The sequence below is a fragment of the Rhincodon typus genome, chromosome 2 (assembly GCF_021869965.1).
Source record: "Rhincodon typus isolate 14 chromosome 2, sRhiTyp1.1, whole genome shotgun sequence".
Classification (NCBI taxonomy): domain Eukaryota; kingdom Metazoa; phylum Chordata; class Chondrichthyes; order Orectolobiformes; family Rhincodontidae; genus Rhincodon; species Rhincodon typus.
The window spans coordinates 117,814,329-117,833,139 of NC_063333.1; the positions used below are offsets into that span (position 1 = coordinate 117,814,329).

An 18,811-nucleotide genomic window follows, 5' to 3' on the forward strand; every position below is an offset into this window, starting at 1 on the left:
CCCCCCTCCCAGTCTTCCTCCCCCGCGAATTCCCGGGCAGTGTAGTCCTGCTGAATGCAAGATTCTGGCCAGTGAGTAGGTTGTTGCTGAACAAGTACCTCTTGACAGCACTGACCCTTCACCAGAATGAGGGTGTTGCTGAGTAGGCCACCATTTAATGCCCATTCCTAATTGCCCAGAGGGCAGTTCAGAGGCAACCAAATTGCTGTGGGTCTGGAGAAACATGTAGGCCAGACCAAGTAAGGATTGCAGTTTCCTTCCCTAAGGAACATCGTCCACCGTTTTGGGCGATAACACCCACCTTCCCATAACCCGGGGGAGGAATTTGTTTTTGAAAAGTAGTATCAGACATGATCTCCTGGAGTTTTGTTGTGAGGTGGAGAAAACAATAAACCCTTGTAAATAAGGGTCATTACAGAATTTACTGATCTTTCCTTGTATTCATTCTTGCAAGAAGGTAGCGCTCTTTGAAAGTTTATCTCACTTCATAACATTCCGCGTCTACACGGTAACCTCAGAGAGGCAGCATGGTTTGATCTGGGTATTAGCTTTATGGTGCTGGCCTTTATCCAATATATCAGTCAAACTGCAGAACATCAAGCTAGACTAATTCAAAAGGGGGTTCTGCAGAAGGTTCACTGAACCCGAAATGTTAACCCTGCTTTCTCTGCACAGATACTGCCAGACCCGCAGAAAATTTTATAAAAACCGAAAGAACTGCGTTAAGTCTCATTTTTTTTTTCTGAAGAAGGGTCCAGACCCGAAACGTCAGCCTTTCTGCTCTTCTGATACTGCTTGGCCTGCTGTGTTCATCGAACCCCACACCTTGTGTTAAGTCTTATGATTTTTTTTCTTCACAGATGCTGCCAGAATTGCTGAGCTTTCCCGATAACTTCTGTTTTTGTTCCGCAGAGAATGTTCTCTTCTCCCCAGCAATTTCTGGGTTTTTTTTGTCAAAAAGTAGGGGGGGGGGGGGTGGTGGTAGATGCTGGAAATAGTCAGCCGTGGCCAGTGCGGTGTTGACATTTTTCCACCGACTTCCCCTCACACACGGCACGTTCTCACGCTTCTCCGCATTGAGCTCGGAGACAGTCCCTGCCCCTTTTTTTTGTGAAACACAATGTTGGGTGGAGCCGGGATACGGAAGGGGACCCGGGAAAGAGACAGCCAATGCAGGGTGGTCGGGGCTAGTGCGGACCATGGTACAGGTTGCTGCTGGGTCTCGGAGTGGCTCACGCAGCGAGGCCAATGAATGCGGCGAAATGGAGCTTCCTGCTGTGCGCCTCGGTAAGCGCCGCCGTCTGCCTCTGTATCTACATCACCGGCAAGGTCAGGCGGCCCGTGCCCCAGGCCTGGAGCCTGGAGCGAGCTGATTGCGGGGACTACCCGGACGAGCTGTGCACCGCGCTCTTCCAGGGCAAGGCGGCCGCCGTGGGGATCGGGGCTCGGTGTGAGCAGCTACACCGGCCCCAGGCCAGGGACCAGAGCCCCCTCAACTGCACCCGCCTGCTGGCTGCCCACTCGTACATCACCCGGACCCTGTCGCAGGAGGAGGCGGATTTCCCCCTGGCCTACATCCTGACTGTGCACAAGGACCTGGACACCCTGCTGTGGCTCTTCAGGGCCATCTACGCCCCGCAGAACATCTACTGCATCCACGTGGACAACAAGACGTCGGCGGAGTTCAGGCGCCGGGTGCAGGAGCTGGCCTCCTGCTTCCGCAACGTGTTCCTCGCGTCCCGCAGCGAGACGGTGGTGTACGGCGGCTTCTCCCGGCTGCAGGCGGACATCAACTGCATGCGGGAGCTGGTGGAGTCCCCGGTCAGCTGGAAGTACGTGATCAACCTGTGTGGCCAGGACTACCCGCTGAAAACCAACCGGGAGCTGGTACGGTTCCTCAAGAGCCAGCGCAAGAGCAAGAACATCACGCCGGGGGTCCCACAGCCCGAGCACGTGAAGCTGAGGACCAGCCACGTCCACCGGGAGTACGTCGCCCCCGGGCAGTCCTACGTGATCCAGACCCCGGCCAAGAAGGCGGACGGCGTCCCCCACGGCCTGAAGCTCTACTTCGGCTCCGCTTACTACGTCCTCACCCGTGACTTTGTGGGTTTTGTGCTGCGGGACGTGCGGGCGAAGGACTTGCTGCAGTGGTCGAGGGACACTTACAGCCCGGATGAACATTACTGGGTCACTTTGAATCGGATCGCAGGTAACTCCGTGGGTATTCTGGGTACTTGGCGTCTTAGCCAACACAGCCCCGCGGAACTGATGTTCAATCAGGGAGATCCAATTTCAAGACTTGTTGTGAAATTGTCTGAACTCAACCCACTCACGCGCTTTCTTTGCTAAGAGGTAATTTGAAGGATGAACGCTCCTGTTCCAACTTGTCCAATTCCCGATTCTAACCTCCTTCTGAATTAAAATTGTTCTGTTTTTGTAGCTTTACATTTTCGTCCTATTTTAGAAATTACTTTTGTCGGGCGTGGAAGCAAAAGATACTTCTCCCCTTACCCCCGCCCCCCCCAACGTGTTGATTGACACTTTTTCAGAGAACCAGCACGCATAACGGACGGAATCGCCTCCTTTTTGCTGCAAGCGCTATTATTTTAACTCGATTTGTAATTTTCAAAATAAAAATGTTGAAACAAAGCATAATGTGAGTTTGAGACAAGCATTTAAAGATGAGGAAGGTTGAAGTAATTTTTGGAACGTTGCCGTGGCTTTTAACGAATTGCCCGTAGCTGTATTTGTCAGAATGCAAGTAAGGGCTAGTCATTTGCAGTATAACAACATGTTTACTTTGAATTCTGACTTGTCTATTATCTGCAGCTCTCTGCATCAGAGCAGCTGGCAGTAATCTATTGCTGTGTGGGTTTTATGCAACCCCTTCTTTAACACCTCTGGGCCAGGACACCTGGGTTCCTGTGTAATAACATTTCTGTGATAAACTGATATAGGAAATTGTGATTATGAAGTCAGTGGGCTAATGGGAACAGGCAGACAGGCCAATCTAGTGGGAAGGATGAAAAATTCAGTTTGTGCCATCATGCCACTGCATGATATGATGTCTTTGAGAGCAGTGAGCGAAATTACAAGGGAGAAAGATGCAGAAATTTTGATGCATCTAAATTTATTTTGTAATAAAGTTTCACTGTCCAAATAGGATAAATATATTTCAGGCCAATTGTATAGCAAAAAATAAATCAGTTAATATCAAAATATTACAAAAACTTCCTTCAAGTGTAGATTGAGACCCATGCACATCCCTTAGACCCTTTGTAAATTATGTTTCTTGTAATGCAAATACAAAACCACTTAGCTGCAGATGCTGTGAATCAGGAACAAGGACAGAAGTTGCTGGAAAAGCTCAGCTGGTCTGGCACCGTCTGTGAAGAAAAATCAGAGTTAACGTTTTGGGTCTGGTGACCCTTCTTCAGAATGTGTGTATGTATGATACCACGTTATCATCCTTTAAATCGAACAATGTGAATGCCTTTGGTCATTTGTCATTTAAGACTACACAACAGGCCATTTGACCTCTCCTTGCTAGCATATCAGTGACATTGGTGAGTGTTCAGTTACAGTTTATTTATATAATTTTTGATTGAATTCTGTACTCAATTGAAAGATTTGAATTCTAGATAATGGAGCACACCCGTATCTGCTGCAGCTAGAGCATTCTTTGTCCTACTTCAGCAACGTGCACATTCCTGCTACACCCCCATGTGATTTTTGTTTCCATTTACTTTATCAGCAAGCTTTGAGGTCGTCATTGAGGTAATCATTTGTGCTCTGCCTGTTCTTATTGGAAGCTAGGTCAGATCTTTACTAAAGAATTATGTTATGATCCTGGCCATTATTAGTGGACATATCAATTCCTAGACTGAAATCTAGCTTGACCAGACCATTTTGTTTTTTGCTCTTTTTTTTTGTTTTGCTTTGGCAAGGATATCTTTCACTAAAATACAAGCACACAATGCAGCAAATTTAGTTTCAACAATAAATCAGAAGTTTATTATGCAAAAGATATGAAGATCAAATAGAATAAACCAAACTATTTATATGCAAAACAATTGAAAGATTTTGAAACAGTGGAAATAAAAGCCATATGTCCCAATGCCTCAGTTTATCATACTTGAAGACTGGAGAGGGTACCTTTGTCAATTATATCTACAGGTTTGATTATTAGTTTCTTTCAATTCTTAGTCTTGAGCATTTTGACAGCCTATTTCTTGATTAGTCACACTACTGAGCTTGGACTTTCCCAGCTTCAGGTTTCTAACCAACCACTTCTGGTCTGGTATTTTAAATCTTAAAACCTCTTACACTGAAGTTAGCCCACTTTCTAATTGTTCTTAACTATCTCCTTTCATCAGGAGAAGCTGTGTCCTTCATCTAACTCCAACCAGAACTTCTGGAAACTGAAATCAGAAGCTTTTGCAACTGGGTTTTCCTCCTAAGCAAAATGAAAACCCAGATTTTCTATATTGATTGTGCAATGCAAAGAAATTCTCATTTATCACTCCAGTAATTATATACACATGCGCATCAGAAATGCGTCTCATATACACAGACCAAAATGACATTGCACTGATTCAAAATCCAAACTCAAATGAATAACATTTTTATGTGCATATTTATATGTATTTTAGATACAATTACACTTTCAAAATGATGGACAGACTTTCTCAAACTCTCAAAATGAAAGGGTAATTTTCCCAGCCCACTGTACCAGCTAGTTCTCAATATGCAATTCAGTATCACAAACTTGCATATTTTTTCATACTGTTCAATTGTTGACAAATAATAAGGCATTGTGTCAAGTTACTTATTCGACGAAAGTGGCTTGGTGTGATTATGGAAATGTGACCTGTGTGTGGATCTGTACAAATTTTTTTGGTTAGATTAGGTTATATAAGATGGAATCCAGAGATTGTTTTATAAGTTGTCATAAAATGCTACTAAAATTAAGGTTGTGGTTAATGGAGAACAAAAGGGTTCTTTACCTGGAGGCTGAGGACATGGCAGGATAATAGGTGAACACTTTGGCAACACCTTACTCATCAATGAAAGCAAATGATTTGTAGCTGTAGCAGAAGAGGTGGAAGCAGCACAATTAAGTAGGGAAAAAAAGCCAGGATGTAAGTTCTCATAGAGATGGCATGTGATATTGGTTGGTGAGGACCGTCAGGCTGGAAATTTCATAGATTGTTTTCATAGAAAATTTATAGATGCTCTGGCCACATTCTTCCTGTTCTCTTTAGATGTACAGATTATGCAAGAAAATTGGAAGATTTAAAAGAAATTAAAGTATAAACCTTGCAGTGGTTTGTGTGTGTGTGTGTGTGTGTGTGTGCGCGCGCCTGTGTATATAAACTTCCAAAATGTGTTTCACGAAAGTGCCATACAATCTTATTAGCAAAATCTTAAAGCTTCTATAAGAAGCTAAAAGTAGTATGATTACAAAATTTGACTAAAAGTGATGGCTAATGGTTATTTTGAGGGAGATAAACAGGAATGTTCCTCGAGGATTAATATTAGGAATACTGGTCTGTAATGTATTAATGACCAGGATTTGGGTGAACAAGGCACATTACAACATCTTCAAATTTCCTGTAATGTGCAAACAGTGAGTGAGGATTATATTTTAGAAGGGTAAACAGATCAGTGTACAGGAAGAGCCACGAAATATTAAATTTAATGCAGAGAAGTGAGCAGTGATGGATGTTGCTCTGAAGTTTAAAAAAAACGCCCAAGTTCTTGTCTCTCATCATGGTGAAAAACATAAGAACATGGAGCAAAAGTAGGCAATTTGGCCCTTTTTTGAGCCTGCTCCTTCATTTGATTCAATCATGCTGATATCATCTCCATTTGCCTCTCTGTTCTCTGTAACCCTTTAAACCATTACTAGTTAAAAATCTGACTAACTCCTCAAATTTACTCAGTGTTCTGGCTTCCACTGTGGGATAGTGAGTTCCCCAGGTTCGTGGTACTTTGCGAGAAGTAATTTCTTTTCATCTCTGTTTTAAGTCTGCTACCTCTTATCCTAAAACTCTGTCCTCTCATTTTCTAGAAAAGGCTTTCACTATTCACTTTCTTGCAAAGATTTTGCAGCTTTTTGACAATCATTCTATTAATCTGGCATATGTCTTGGTGCAAGGACTCTGGTGCCCGTGAATGGGGCAAGACAACATTAAGACTGTTCGCTCTGATTGAAGAACTTCTAACTAACCACAACTAGGCAGAAAAAAAACAGAACATAAACATCATTTAAGTTACGTTCGGAAGGCAAAATGGGAAATAGAAATGTTAAGGGAATGTGCTAGAAGAGACAGACAAAATTTTTTTTCAAAAACTGGCAGCATACCTTTTTTTTTGAGGGATTTTTTTTTGAGGGATAAGTATCCACATTTATATTTACTTTAAGGGCCAGTCACGACTGTTTAAAATTAATTTACCCCTAAACGTAACAGTCCTAACATTTCCAGTCCTTTTTAGTGCATTGGGTAGGTACCCTCAATTTCATGCATCTGTCTGTCTGTGCCTCCATGCCCCCATTTTTGGTGTAGCGGAACTTCTCTGACAGAAATTCTGGATTTCTTCATTTAACTTGGTTTATGCAAATACCAGAAATTTCTATCAGATTTAATTTGTAACAATGATGAGTACCAGTAAGCATACTGTTACTATTAAGTTGAAGTTGGGTATGAACTAAGGACTCATGAAAGTATATTCGGTACTAACTTTCTGCCGTTACAATGTATCAGGTGTGAATTCAGCACTTGTTATGATGTGCATGTAACCTAAATCCTGTGCTTTTCAAACTTGAAACAATGTATTCTATATTTAGAATTCTCATCCTCTTGCTTAATTCAGTATCTGTAATCCAGTATGTTTTGTCTTTTCTATAATGTGCTCACAGTTAACATGGAGAGGTTGCACAGGCATTTCTTGACCTTCCCGAAAGACTTTGAAAAGAGATGTCTGTTTTGCTGGTTGAAAAATGTAGAGCCAATTAACCCCATATTCCCTTTTCCCAAACTAAAATCAGTATTTTTTTTTTGTTCATGAGATGTGGGAGTTGCTGGCTAGGCCAGTGTTTATTACTCTCTAGTTGTCCTGGAGAAGTTTGGTGATCTGCCTTCTTGAATTTGGTGTAGGCAAGTGTAGAGAGTTGCATCACATTGCTGACTTGTCTTGTAGACGGTAGACAGCCACTGGGGAGTCAGGAGGTGAGTTTCTCGCCGCAGAATTTCTAGCCTGTGACTACACTTCAGTATTTTAAATAGCTGCCCCACTTCAGCTTCTGGTCAGTAGTAACTCTCAATGTTGATAGTGGGGGATTTGGTATTATTTATGCCATTGAATGTTGAGAGCTGATGGTAAGATTCTCTCTTGATCATTGTAGCTTAGCACTTTTGCAATGTGAATGTTACTTGTCATTTAGCAGCTTGGATGTTGTCCAGATCTTGCTACTTTGTGACAGTGGTTACATTTTACTAAGTGAGGATAAGACCTGATACATCTTCATATCCAAGACAGTAAGATCGAAGTGCAACACGCTGGTTTTATGTGTAACTTCCGTTGAACCACTCCCTGGTCTGCCTCTGGTACTTTGACATCAGTCAGTGCAGTAAATAAAACCTCTAAATCTCTGTTTGGTGAATCCCCTCTTACATACCTTTATATAACAAAGTCTAGAAAGACTGGTTTAATCCAAATAGACCAATTTAAAAATTGTCGTTGATCTATCAGTGCTCACCTAAGCCACATTATTTTTTTAAGTCTTCGCTTCTAATACCAAGTGTGAAAACATGGTGATCTTGACACCCAGGTGTCTTGCTGAGGATTGAAGACACCTATTATGTTCCTCTGGGTGTTGTTTAATTCCCACACAGCTAGAAGTCTCTTTATAAGCTGTTAGATTTCTGCTAAGACTGCCTGTTTAACCATTTTACAATAATAATGACCCAATTGAGTGTAACAAGGTCTAATTTTAGAGACCAGCATCCTGTATCCTAAGCTTGGCTGAGGAAGGTTCAACTCCATTTCAAGTTGGGCATTTTTCAGACGTCTGAAGTGGCTGCCTGAGATGAATGTCTGGCCATCCATAAAATTAGTAAAGAGTGTAATACCTGATTTAGATAACTCTGGGAAATAAGGTTACTGGAAGATCAATGCTGCTAGTCAAAATAAATAGTAAATAATTTAGACTTTGGAACCAGTTTCTAAAATTTGTTTGTTTACAAATGAGAAGAACTGAATTGAATCATGAATATATAATGTGTACATGAATTCTAGTGCAGATAATTGTATTGTTAGACTTTGATATTGAGGAGAACATGTTAACATTAATAATGAAAAATAAGAACTTAAATGATATAATTGAGCAAAAGGATCCAAGTACAAATTCTCAAATCACTCAAAGTAATGACATAGTTAATAAGGTCATTTAAAAGGAGCCTGTCAAACATGCAACCTTCTATATAACAGGCGCAAACACAAGTAGAAGGTTTCATTTGGCAGGTGGGGTGAGGGGAAAGGAGAACAAAATTAGAGGTCATCCATGTATAAGATACAAGAATCAGGTTGGAGATTGAGAAGAAACGTCTTAGTCAGAGAGTGGTGAGAATGTGGAACTTGCCATCTGTGAGTAGTTCAGGTGGATAGTACAAATGCATTTAAGACGAGGTAAGGTAGCACCTGCTTGAGACAGGAATTGAAAATTGGATGACAGGTGGCGGAACTGGAGCATGAGGGATCATGAAATGAGTAGGTCAAATGGTCTGTTCCTGTGCTGTATATTGTGTAGAACTTGGAGGACATTCTTAAATTCTTGTTGGCTGTTTTCACTAGAGTACTGCCTACAGTGTAACCCATAACAATGTTGATGTGGCATTTTATGGTTTAATGTTACTGCAGAAAACTGTAGGAGATATTTTCTATATCAACCTGTTCGAGGATGTTATTACGTACCTCTGAGCTGATGAGTGGCAAGTATCATTTGTGCCCACAAGTGCCAGGCAATAATCATTCTCAACAAGGGGATCTAATGATCTCTCCTTGACATTCAGTTAGATTCCCATCATTTTAATCCCCTACCATTAACATCCTGGGGGTTCCTTTGTACAGAAACTGAACTGGACTAGCCATATAACTGCAGTGGCTACAAGAGCAGGTCAGAGATTGAGAATCTTGCTACAATTAACTCATCATCTAATTTTATTTTCCCCAAAGCCTGTCCACCAATTGCCAGGCTTAAATTCAAAGTGTGATAGAATGCTCTCCAGTTGCCTAGATGATTTGCAGCTCTAGCAATACTGGAATAGCTCAACACCATTCAGAGTTGCTTGTTTAATACACCATGTTTAACATTCCTAGCCTCCTTCACTGGCAGCAGTATGTACTGTATGTAAAATGTTCTGCATCACAGTGTTAGGCCTCCTTGTGAGGCAGCCTTCAAATTTGCAACCCAAAGAGCAGAGCTTTTTAAAGGGGTTTCAAACCGCAGTGGATGATGCGAGCTCTAAGGCTGCCAAGAAGTTACACCTGAGTTCTAAAAGCTGTGCTTTCTCTCTAACAGGCTGTCGCCCTCACAGATCCCACCCCTCCCCCACCCCCCATCTAGCTCCTGTGCTTAGCTCAGTTGGCTGAATGGCTTCTTTGTGATACAACAGCCTGGGTTCAATAACCGCACCAGCTGAAGTTACCATGAAGGACTGTCCTTCTCAACCTCTCCCCTTGCCTAAAGTGAGGTGGTTCTCAGGTTAAGTTGTTTGCTTCTCTGTCCCTCAGTCTTGTGTTTCTCTGTTAATTTTGCTCTCGCTCTTGCTCTCGCGCTCTCTCGCTCTCTCGCGCTCATCTCTTTGATCTGGTAGGACAATGGCAATTCTATTGACCCCAAGAACCAAGGTCGGTCTTCTAAGCTGCCTGCCTCAGCGTGTGCACTCCTTGCATCTTAACTCTCGAACTGCAGATTGCCCTAGTATGAAAGAAATGAAGGTCCTGAGCAAAGTCAGACATGAATCTGGTGTGCAGTACTGAAGTTGTAAAAGGGCCTGACTTGCATTTTGCAAGTCTGAGGTGTGAGACCAGACCGAACATCCCAAACATTCTTCAAAGAAACGTAGAAGATAGGAGCTGGAGGAGGCCATTCGACCCTTCGAGCCTGCTCCACCATTCTTCACGATCAAGGCTGATCGTCCAACTCAGTAGCCTAATCTTGCTTTCTCTCCATAACTTTTGATCCCACTTACCCCAAGTGCTATATCTAGTCGCCTGTTGAATACATTGTGTTTTGGCATCAACTGAATTCCATAGGCTCACCACTCTTTGGGTGAAGAAATGTCTCCTCATTTCTGTCCTAAATCATCTACCCTGAATCCCCATACTGTGACCCCTGGTTCTGGACACACCCACCATTGGGAACATCCTTCCTGCACTACCCTGTCCAGTCCTGTTAGAATTTTATAAGTCTGTAAGAGATTCCAAACCCCACCCCCCACACCCCCCACCATTTGTCTGGACTTTAGCAACAACAATTTCAACGTAGTCAATCTCTCCTCAAATGTCAGACCCCAGAATCGGCCTGGTAAACCTTCACTGCATTCCCTTGACAGCAAGAGTGTCCTTCCTCAGAAAAGGATACCAAAACTGTACACTTTATTCCAGATGTCGTCTCAGCAGGATCCTGTACAACTGCAACAACATATCCCTGCTCCTGTATTCAACCTCTCACAATGAAGACCAACATACCATTTGCCTTCTTTACTGCCTGCTGCACCTGCATGCTTACCTTCAGCCACTGGTGCACAAGATGCACACTCCCCTCTCCCAATTTATAGCCATTCAGGTAGTAATCTGCCTTCCTGTTTTTGCTTCCAAAATGAATAACGTTACATTTATCCAAGTTATGCTGCATCTGCCATTGATTTGCCCACTCACCCATACTGTCAAGATCATGCTGAAGGATCTCTGCATCCTTGTCACAGTTCACCTCTTACCCAACTTGGTATCATCTGCAAACTTGGAAATGTTACATTTTGTTCCCTCATCCAAATCATTAATACATATTGTGAATAGCTGGGGTCCCAGTACCAATCCTTGTGGCACCCGATTAGTTACTGCCTGCCAATTTGAAAAGGAATCATTAATTCCTACTCTTTGTTCCCTCTCTGCCAACCAATTTCCCATCCATCTCAATACACTTCCCCCAATCCCATGCGCTTTAATCATGAACGTTAATCTCTTATGTGGGACTATGTCAAATGCTTTTTGAAAGTCCAAACATACTACATCAACTAGGTCCTCCTTGTCAACTCTACTAGGTACATCTTCATAGAATTCCAACAGATTTGTCAAACATGATTTCCCCTTCATAAATCCATGCTGGCCCTGTCTGATCCTGCCACTGTTTTTTAAATGCTCTGCTATAAAATCTTTAACAATGGCTTCGAGAATTTTCCCCACTCCCGATGATAGGCTCACCAGTCTATAATTTCCTGATTTCTCTCTATCTCCAATTGTTGCGAGCTGGCTGCTTCTGACTGAGGCAAAGCTAATCAAACGCTTTACAAGTTTTGAAATTCCCTATAAATTAGCCAGTAAACTTTAACCGGAGCGTTTTTTAAAACAAAGGAATGATTGGACTTACTGTTTTATAGCAACCCTAGCAGAATAATAGCTTGCATTAAACTGTATGCACTTTTATAAGGCAGCATATCTTTATACATGCTGAGAGCAATACTATGGAAGACTACTTATTGTACCAATCACATAAATCCAAAAACTGAGGAAAGGTAACCTTTGGCCTGCAGCTTGATCATTATAAATGAATACATATTGCAATGATCAGCTTTACCTGTATGTATTTATGATCTTAAGGATTCAACCACCAAAATTGTCAATTTAATTATCAATGTAACCATATGTAGATACTAGACTGTAGATTCAAGAGTTTTATTTTCTTGAAGTTTTGTTAAATTTACACCTGCATTTAAATTTTTGCAGAAATACATCCTTGCACATGTATTTTGTAAAATGACTGCCCAGTATGTCACAGTATTTGTGGAGATCTGGACTGATAGAGGAATATATTGGTGCCTTACGCAATTGTGTGTATACGGCAGTTTCATTGACTTTCCGTGGAGGCAGCAGTACCCTAGAAATAATCACTTGGATTTATTTTGAGGACCTTACAAATGTGATAATTCACCTTATAGGATTGAGGCAGCTTTCATGTTTTAATATTTTTAATAAAACTAACATTAGCATGTGGACAACACTGGCAAGGCAGGTTGTACAGCAAACACTAAAGGTATTGTGCAAGTATTGTGTGATTGAGTTATAAAAGGCCAGAGCAGGTAGGGGTGGTAGCTCTTGTGAAGACATTAAAACCGAACTGATTTCATTCGTGATGATCTGAGCAGCTATCACAGTCATTTTCCAGTGCAAGCCCCTACGTTGCCAGATTTGTTGAATTCACTTTGACAACATGCATAACTAGGATTTGAAATTGATTTCAGGGCTGGTGTGACAGCAGGTATGTAAGCTTTGCATCTCAACGACTGCTGGTCATCTCAACCAGCATGTTCATTTTTGGCTGTTTGTGGAAGTCAGCTCATATTTGCAGAACTCGGAACATAGCATTTGGTGTTAATGTAATTCCGCGATTTGGCAGTGTTTACCGAGCAATCCCGTGTGTGCTCAGAATTATGTTAATAACCAATTTGTGTAAAGTAGAATTCGTTTTTCTTGACAAATTGTGTGAGGGGACAATAATAATGACCTATATTGGGGAGGACTTGGCAGGGATGAGACTTGACAGTCAGAAGGCCAACAAGATTCAATAGTCATAACTATTTGAGAATGACATTGTTGAGGCAGTGGTTGCTGTCCAATCCTACCTTCCATGAGCACTGTTAGTCAATGATGTCACATGGGACTAGATCATGTGCAGGCCAGACTACATAAGGGATAAGCCAAAAAAAATCTAGTGGTGCCATTATTCAAGATGTTTTGCCGACTACACAAATTAGTTATTTGCATGTTTTAATGCCATTGTCCTGTATTTAGGTAGTATGTCCCAGTGATTGGCAGACAGTATCAAACTCCATGACCCATCAGCTATTCACAGTGGACAGCATGCTGATTGTGCTCAATAGCCCCTGCTTACAAATCTCAAAATATTATGTCCAACATTCGATGTGCTTCTGCTACTGCACAAATAACCTGGACTATGCTAAGAATTACAATAGAAACCAATTTAAGGTCACCAGTCAGACTTGCAGTGAAATGCATTGCATAAACTAGATATTGCATATCTATCTATTAACAGATGAGCATCATTTGTAGATAAATGAATTTGTATCCATTGCACCTTATTTCATAAGGAGTGAAAAAAGGGACAATGAACTCTCATGGAATCAAGCTAACCAATCAGTCTACCATTCTGGTCTGAGAACTAAGTGGCAAGGTGCCTCAGTTGTTAGCACTGCTGCCTCCCAGCGCCAGAGACCCAGGTTCAATCCCAGCCTTGTCTGTGTGGAGTTTGCACATTCTCCCTGTGCCTGCATGGGTTTCCTCTGGGTGCTCCGGTTTTCTCCCACAGTCCAAAGATGCACAAGTTAGCTGGATTGGCCATGCTAAATTGCGCATAGTGTCCAGGGATGTTTAGGTTAGGTCCATTAGCTATGGAAAATGCAGGGTTACAGGGATAGAGTAGGGGGATGGGTCTGGGTAGGATGTTCTTCACAGGGTTGGTGTGGACTTGTTGGGCTAAATGGCCTGTTTCCATGCTGTGGGGATTCTATTAAAATTAAGATTGACAGTTTATTCTTCCTGTTGCATCTCCATTGCTGATAGCTCAACTAATCAGACCCCTTTTCTCATAAATTGATTTTTCTTCTTTTCAAGTCTTTTTGTCCTAATCCTGATGACTGAATACTTTGCTTAAAGGGGACAAGATGTTCGTATTTTAGTTCTGTGCTACTAAGCAAAAACAAAAAAAAACCCTTGTTATTACTGTCTAATGGTCAAAATGAACCATACAAAAAGCCATTGGGTTTGTCATTATGAATTGTAAATAAATGTTGCCATAAGAACAACCAAATTTTGGAGTTGCCTTGATCACTGTCAACACTGAAGTATGTTCTGCATGAGTGAAGACTGCACAAATGTACCAAGTGCTGGCTTCCTCTTAAACATGCCTACATTATTGTTTGCTCGTACTCATTCTGCACAAGTCCAGTGGGTGGGATTGGAAGAGGGCAGGGACGGGAGGTGAAGTGTGGGAATGGCAGAAGGGAGCAAGAGAGGTAGTAGAGAGAAGTTGCAAAGACATTTTTTTTTCCTCTTTAGTTCAGCGAATGTTTGGAAGCTGCCTGGGATATTACCAACAGTGTCAGCATAAACTCAGACTCTGCAGGTGATGTGAGTGCACACTCTGTGCTTAGTGTTAGCAAACACAGCTCTTAATTAGAACACATGCACAAGTGTCAAACCTCAAAACTGTGTCGAGAACTCTGGAGTGACACTGAATTATCACTTCCCTTTAATGTTGCCAATTTATAGTCAATTATGTAAATAGAAAAAATAGCAGTGCCGAGCAAATTGCATATCTCTGTTGTCAGAACATGCGCAAGATTCAACCTCTGATAGTCCAGTGTTACATATGGCTTGTTTTTAGTTGTGGACTAACCTTTGGGCTGGAAATGTAGTGATACTTTTCCCATCTACCTAGATGTGACCGAATATGATTTTGTTTTTTTCTACTTTAGTATATTTTTCAAATCTGTTTGCTTTGAGTTAACTAAGTCATACTTTCCTTTCAACAGATGCGCCAGGAGCAGACCCCGATGCTGGGTGGGAAGGCAATGTAAAATTAGTTAAATGGCTGGACCAGACTGAAGTAACCCACAATGGTTGTAAAGGTATACTTGTATGTAGTTCACATTGTTGCAACATCAGTGCTTGTAGTAAATTGGCTAAGCATTACTGAGAAATATTATATGGTTTTTTCAATGTTGCAAAAGTAAATAAATGTGGAAATACATTTAGTTACTGAATTGCTTTCACAACCTTGCATTGGTTTCTGTGATTTCTCTAAAATGTTGTGGGGATACAAGCAAGCATGCGTTGTTTTTCCCATGAGGTAAGATTTTTAAAGTGCTTAGACTTGAGTGCGTTGCTGCCTGTTAGCCAGCCATTGGTATTAAGCAGCCAAGCGCTGCTTTGATTTTTAAAGTCAATAGCTTGATTTTGTGCTTTTATTCCTTTACTGGGACTTCTTTGGATCATTGTTTTCTGTTTGCATCGTGTATCTGTGGTATAAGCATAGTAAGTCTAAAACCCTAGAAATGTTTTTAAAAAAAAGTGTAGGAGTAGGAGGAAGCCATTTGGTGCTACAAGCCTACTCTGCCATTCAATCTGATCACAGCTGTTCACCCAACACAGTACCCTGTTCCTACTTTCTCCCAATAGCCTTTTGATCCCTTTAGCCCTAAGGAATATATCTGACTATTTCTTGAAGACATTCAATGCTTTGACCTCAATCAGAGACTCACCACTCTAGAGAAATTTCTCCTCTTCTCTGTCTTCAATATCTATTGCATTTTTCTAAGACTGTGACCCCTAGTTCTGGATTCCCTCATTATTGAGAAAATCCTTCCTGTGTTTAATTTGTGTTGGGGCAGAATATTTATATAAATCACTTGACACCTGGGAGTCCACTTCCAGCATCAAAGAGTTTATTGAAGCTTCTTCACTCAACAAAGGAAAGATAAACTTTTATACATTTGTCTTCAGCTCACCTTGGACCATTACTAACTAATAATATTGCTAATTGATCACATAAATCCAATCAGGTTAATCATGTGACTGCATGGTCAGCAGTCGACAGCTTCATGGACAACCCCAGGTATTCCTACGATTTGTGTTTATTAGATATTGCTATCTTTGTCCTTGGGCTTTCACAATGCATCTTATTCAGTCCACATTGCAATATCTGATTTCTGCTTCTGTAATTCAGTTCTCCCTGTAAGCAGTGTGGAGACCTTTCTTTATTCTCTAAGGCTGTCCTAGGAATTTACTGGGATCTCTTTAATATTTAGTGTATTTTTCAAAATCTATAACTGATTATCTGGGAATCTTAACTGAAGTAATTCTATTTGTGATGGATCTCAGACTTTAAATCAGCAAAATATGGAATTGTTCTGTCAGCATACTCAAGGGTGCCCTTATCCAGCTGTCTCTGTATGTTTGCAACAGGACCCTTTGTGTAATTAGTAAGACCCTTTGAATGCTATCTTATTCATGTTACCTTGGAAATACTGTCTACAAAGCTACATTTGTCCCAACTTATGGCTTTAATACTACACTAAATAAGCTACTGCTTCAGCTAAAAATCTTCTCCACCATCTTGTGTCAACTAAAACTCACGGGTAGCCATTTTTATGTCACCTTCAACCAGGTAGAGCCAGTACTTTGCATGGTTCTGTTACAATTTTATAGGTTTCTATGAATTCTTCCCTCCGCTTTCATCCTTCTAAACTCCAGTAACGATAGTCCTAACTGATCTAGTTTTTCTTCATATGTCAGTACTGTCATTACAGTTTGGCAAACCTTGTTGTACTCCCTTCACAGCCAGAACATCCATCCTCCAATAAGGATACCAAAACTGCACACGGTGCTCCAGATCTCACCAAGGCCCTGTACAATTGCAGTTGCTCTTGCTGTCTCTCTCTTTGAACATCAACATACCATTCGTCATCTTCCCTGCCTGCTGCACTTGCATACTTACTTTCAGTGACTGGTATACAAGGATACCAAGGTCTTGTTGCAACCCCTCTCCTAATTTATTGTCATTCTGATAATCTGTCTTCCTATTTTTCTTTTTGCGGCCAAAGTGCTTAACCTTCCATGTCAATCAGACACCCCAATATGACCTAGTCCCACTTGTCAGCATTTGGTCCATATCCCTCTTAAATTCTTCCTATTCATATACCTATCCACATGCCTTTTTAAATGTTGTAACTGTACCCGCCTCCTCCATCACTTCTGGCAGCACATTCTGTACACACCACACTAGGCATGGAAAAACTGCCCTTGGGTCCCTTTTTAAATATTTCCCCTCTCACCTTAAATCTATGCCGTCCAGATTTGCCCCGCCCCCCACCAAACCCTAGGAAATGGACCATGGCTATTCATCGTATCCATGCCCCTCATGATTTTATAAACCTCTATAAGGTCACCCCTCAAGCTCTGTTCCAGGGAAGAAAGTCTCATCCTATTCAGTCTCTACCTACAGCTCAAACTGTCCAGTCCTGGCAACATCCTTGTAAATCTATTTTGAACCCTTTCAAGTTTAACAATATTTTTCCTATAGAAGGTGACCAGAATTGTAAGCAGAATTTTAAAAGTGGCCTCGCTAATGTCCTGTACAGCCACAACATTACATCCCAACTCCTATACTTTCTTTGTAACTTTTACTTTATGTTTGTGCTGTTCCTGACTAATGTTAATAAGTTAACAGACAAATAATACTTGATTCAAATGAAGAGATAAATTTCAATTTTTTTAAATAATCGATACAACAAAGAATTGATACAATGCAACACCAAGGAACAGAATTATTCCCTGCATAAACAGCATTATGTGTACTCTTGTTGCCCTTCAACCCAGTTGATTAGGCCCTCGATACATCCACATTCCATCCGACATCTCCGGCCACTGTTAACACTGGCCAGAAGTACATCCATGAGTGCCCTTTCACTCAAAGCATGTTAGTCTTGAAGGCATAGCTTTCTCAAGTTCTACTATAATGACCAACCAACATAATTATGTTAATAGACCTCAAATACAAACTCTCAGCTGTTTTCACGTATCTGAACCATTCACACCAATTTTTATTTTTTCAATTCTTGTTAGCTTCCTCAAACTGCTTCCCCAAAAGCTTCTAAAATTCTGTTCTCCTTTAATGCAAAATGGAAAACCAGTCTTTCAAAAGAGATCTTTACTGGATATACCTCACACGAGATCTGTGTTCCTCTTTCTGTCACAATTTGACTTCTGCAGCTCTCTTTTCTGTTTTACACATTGTCAGTCCTCTGTGTCCTTTCTATTCCAGCTGTCCCTTGTTTGCAGCTCCCCTTTGTGTCTGGCTGCATAACTTCTGTTTTAACTTCTGTCGTATTGGTCCTGCTTCTAGATCAAGATTTGCCAGGCCACATGAACCAGTAGTTCTTAATTTCCAAGAAAATAATAGTTGACTTCTTTACAATTGATGCACACTTTTAAAGTTCTTTACATTAACATTCTTGCAAGTATACAAATTCTGCATGCATTTTTTTTACATGATAAATGTTTTCCTTATTTTCACTGCTTCTGGGTCACAGGTTATCACAGGCATCTTGCATGTGCACATCAGCCCAAAAGGTCCTTTGTTAATGTTGCTGGCAAAACCAACATTTGTTGCCTATACCTAGTTGCTTGAATTGATTGGTTTTCTCAGCCATTTCAGATGGTATTTAAGAGTCAATCACAGTATTGTGGGTCTGGTGCCATATTTAGGCCAGACCAGGTAAGGATGGCAGATTTCCTTCCATAAAGGACATGAGTGAACCATATAGGTTTTAACAACAATGAACAATGGTTACATGGGCACCATTTGGGCTAGTTTTCAATTCCAATTTATTGAATTAAAATTTCAGTTGCCTTGGTAGGATTTAAACCCATCTCCCCATAACATCAATCTGAGTCTCTTTATTACCAGTCCAATGATATTGCTGCTGCTTCCCCCCCCCCCCCCCCCCCC

General features: G+C 41.3%; 1 protein-coding gene across 3 annotated transcripts in view; it reads left to right on the forward strand.

Moving 5' to 3' along the window:
• Positions 1 to 934: 934 nt before the first annotated feature.
• The window catches only part of LOC109916821 (beta-1,3-galactosyl-O-glycosyl-glycoprotein beta-1,6-N-acetylglucosaminyltransferase 7-like), a 46,698-nt gene continuing 28,821 nt past the window's right edge, over positions 935 to 18,811 (forward strand). The window contains exons 1-2 of one of the 3 annotated variants that reach the window (XM_048616028.1): positions 935 to 2,209; positions 14,835 to 14,930. In XM_048616028.1, the coding sequence (XP_048471985.1) occupies positions 1,249 to 2,209; positions 14,835 to 14,930 (1,057 nt within the window). In that variant the 5' untranslated portion in view covers positions 935 to 1,248. Of the gene's footprint in view, positions 2,353 to 14,834; positions 14,933 to 18,811 lie in introns of those variants that run through there. The other 2 variants (XM_048616032.1, XM_048616022.1) reach the window with 2 other exon arrangements.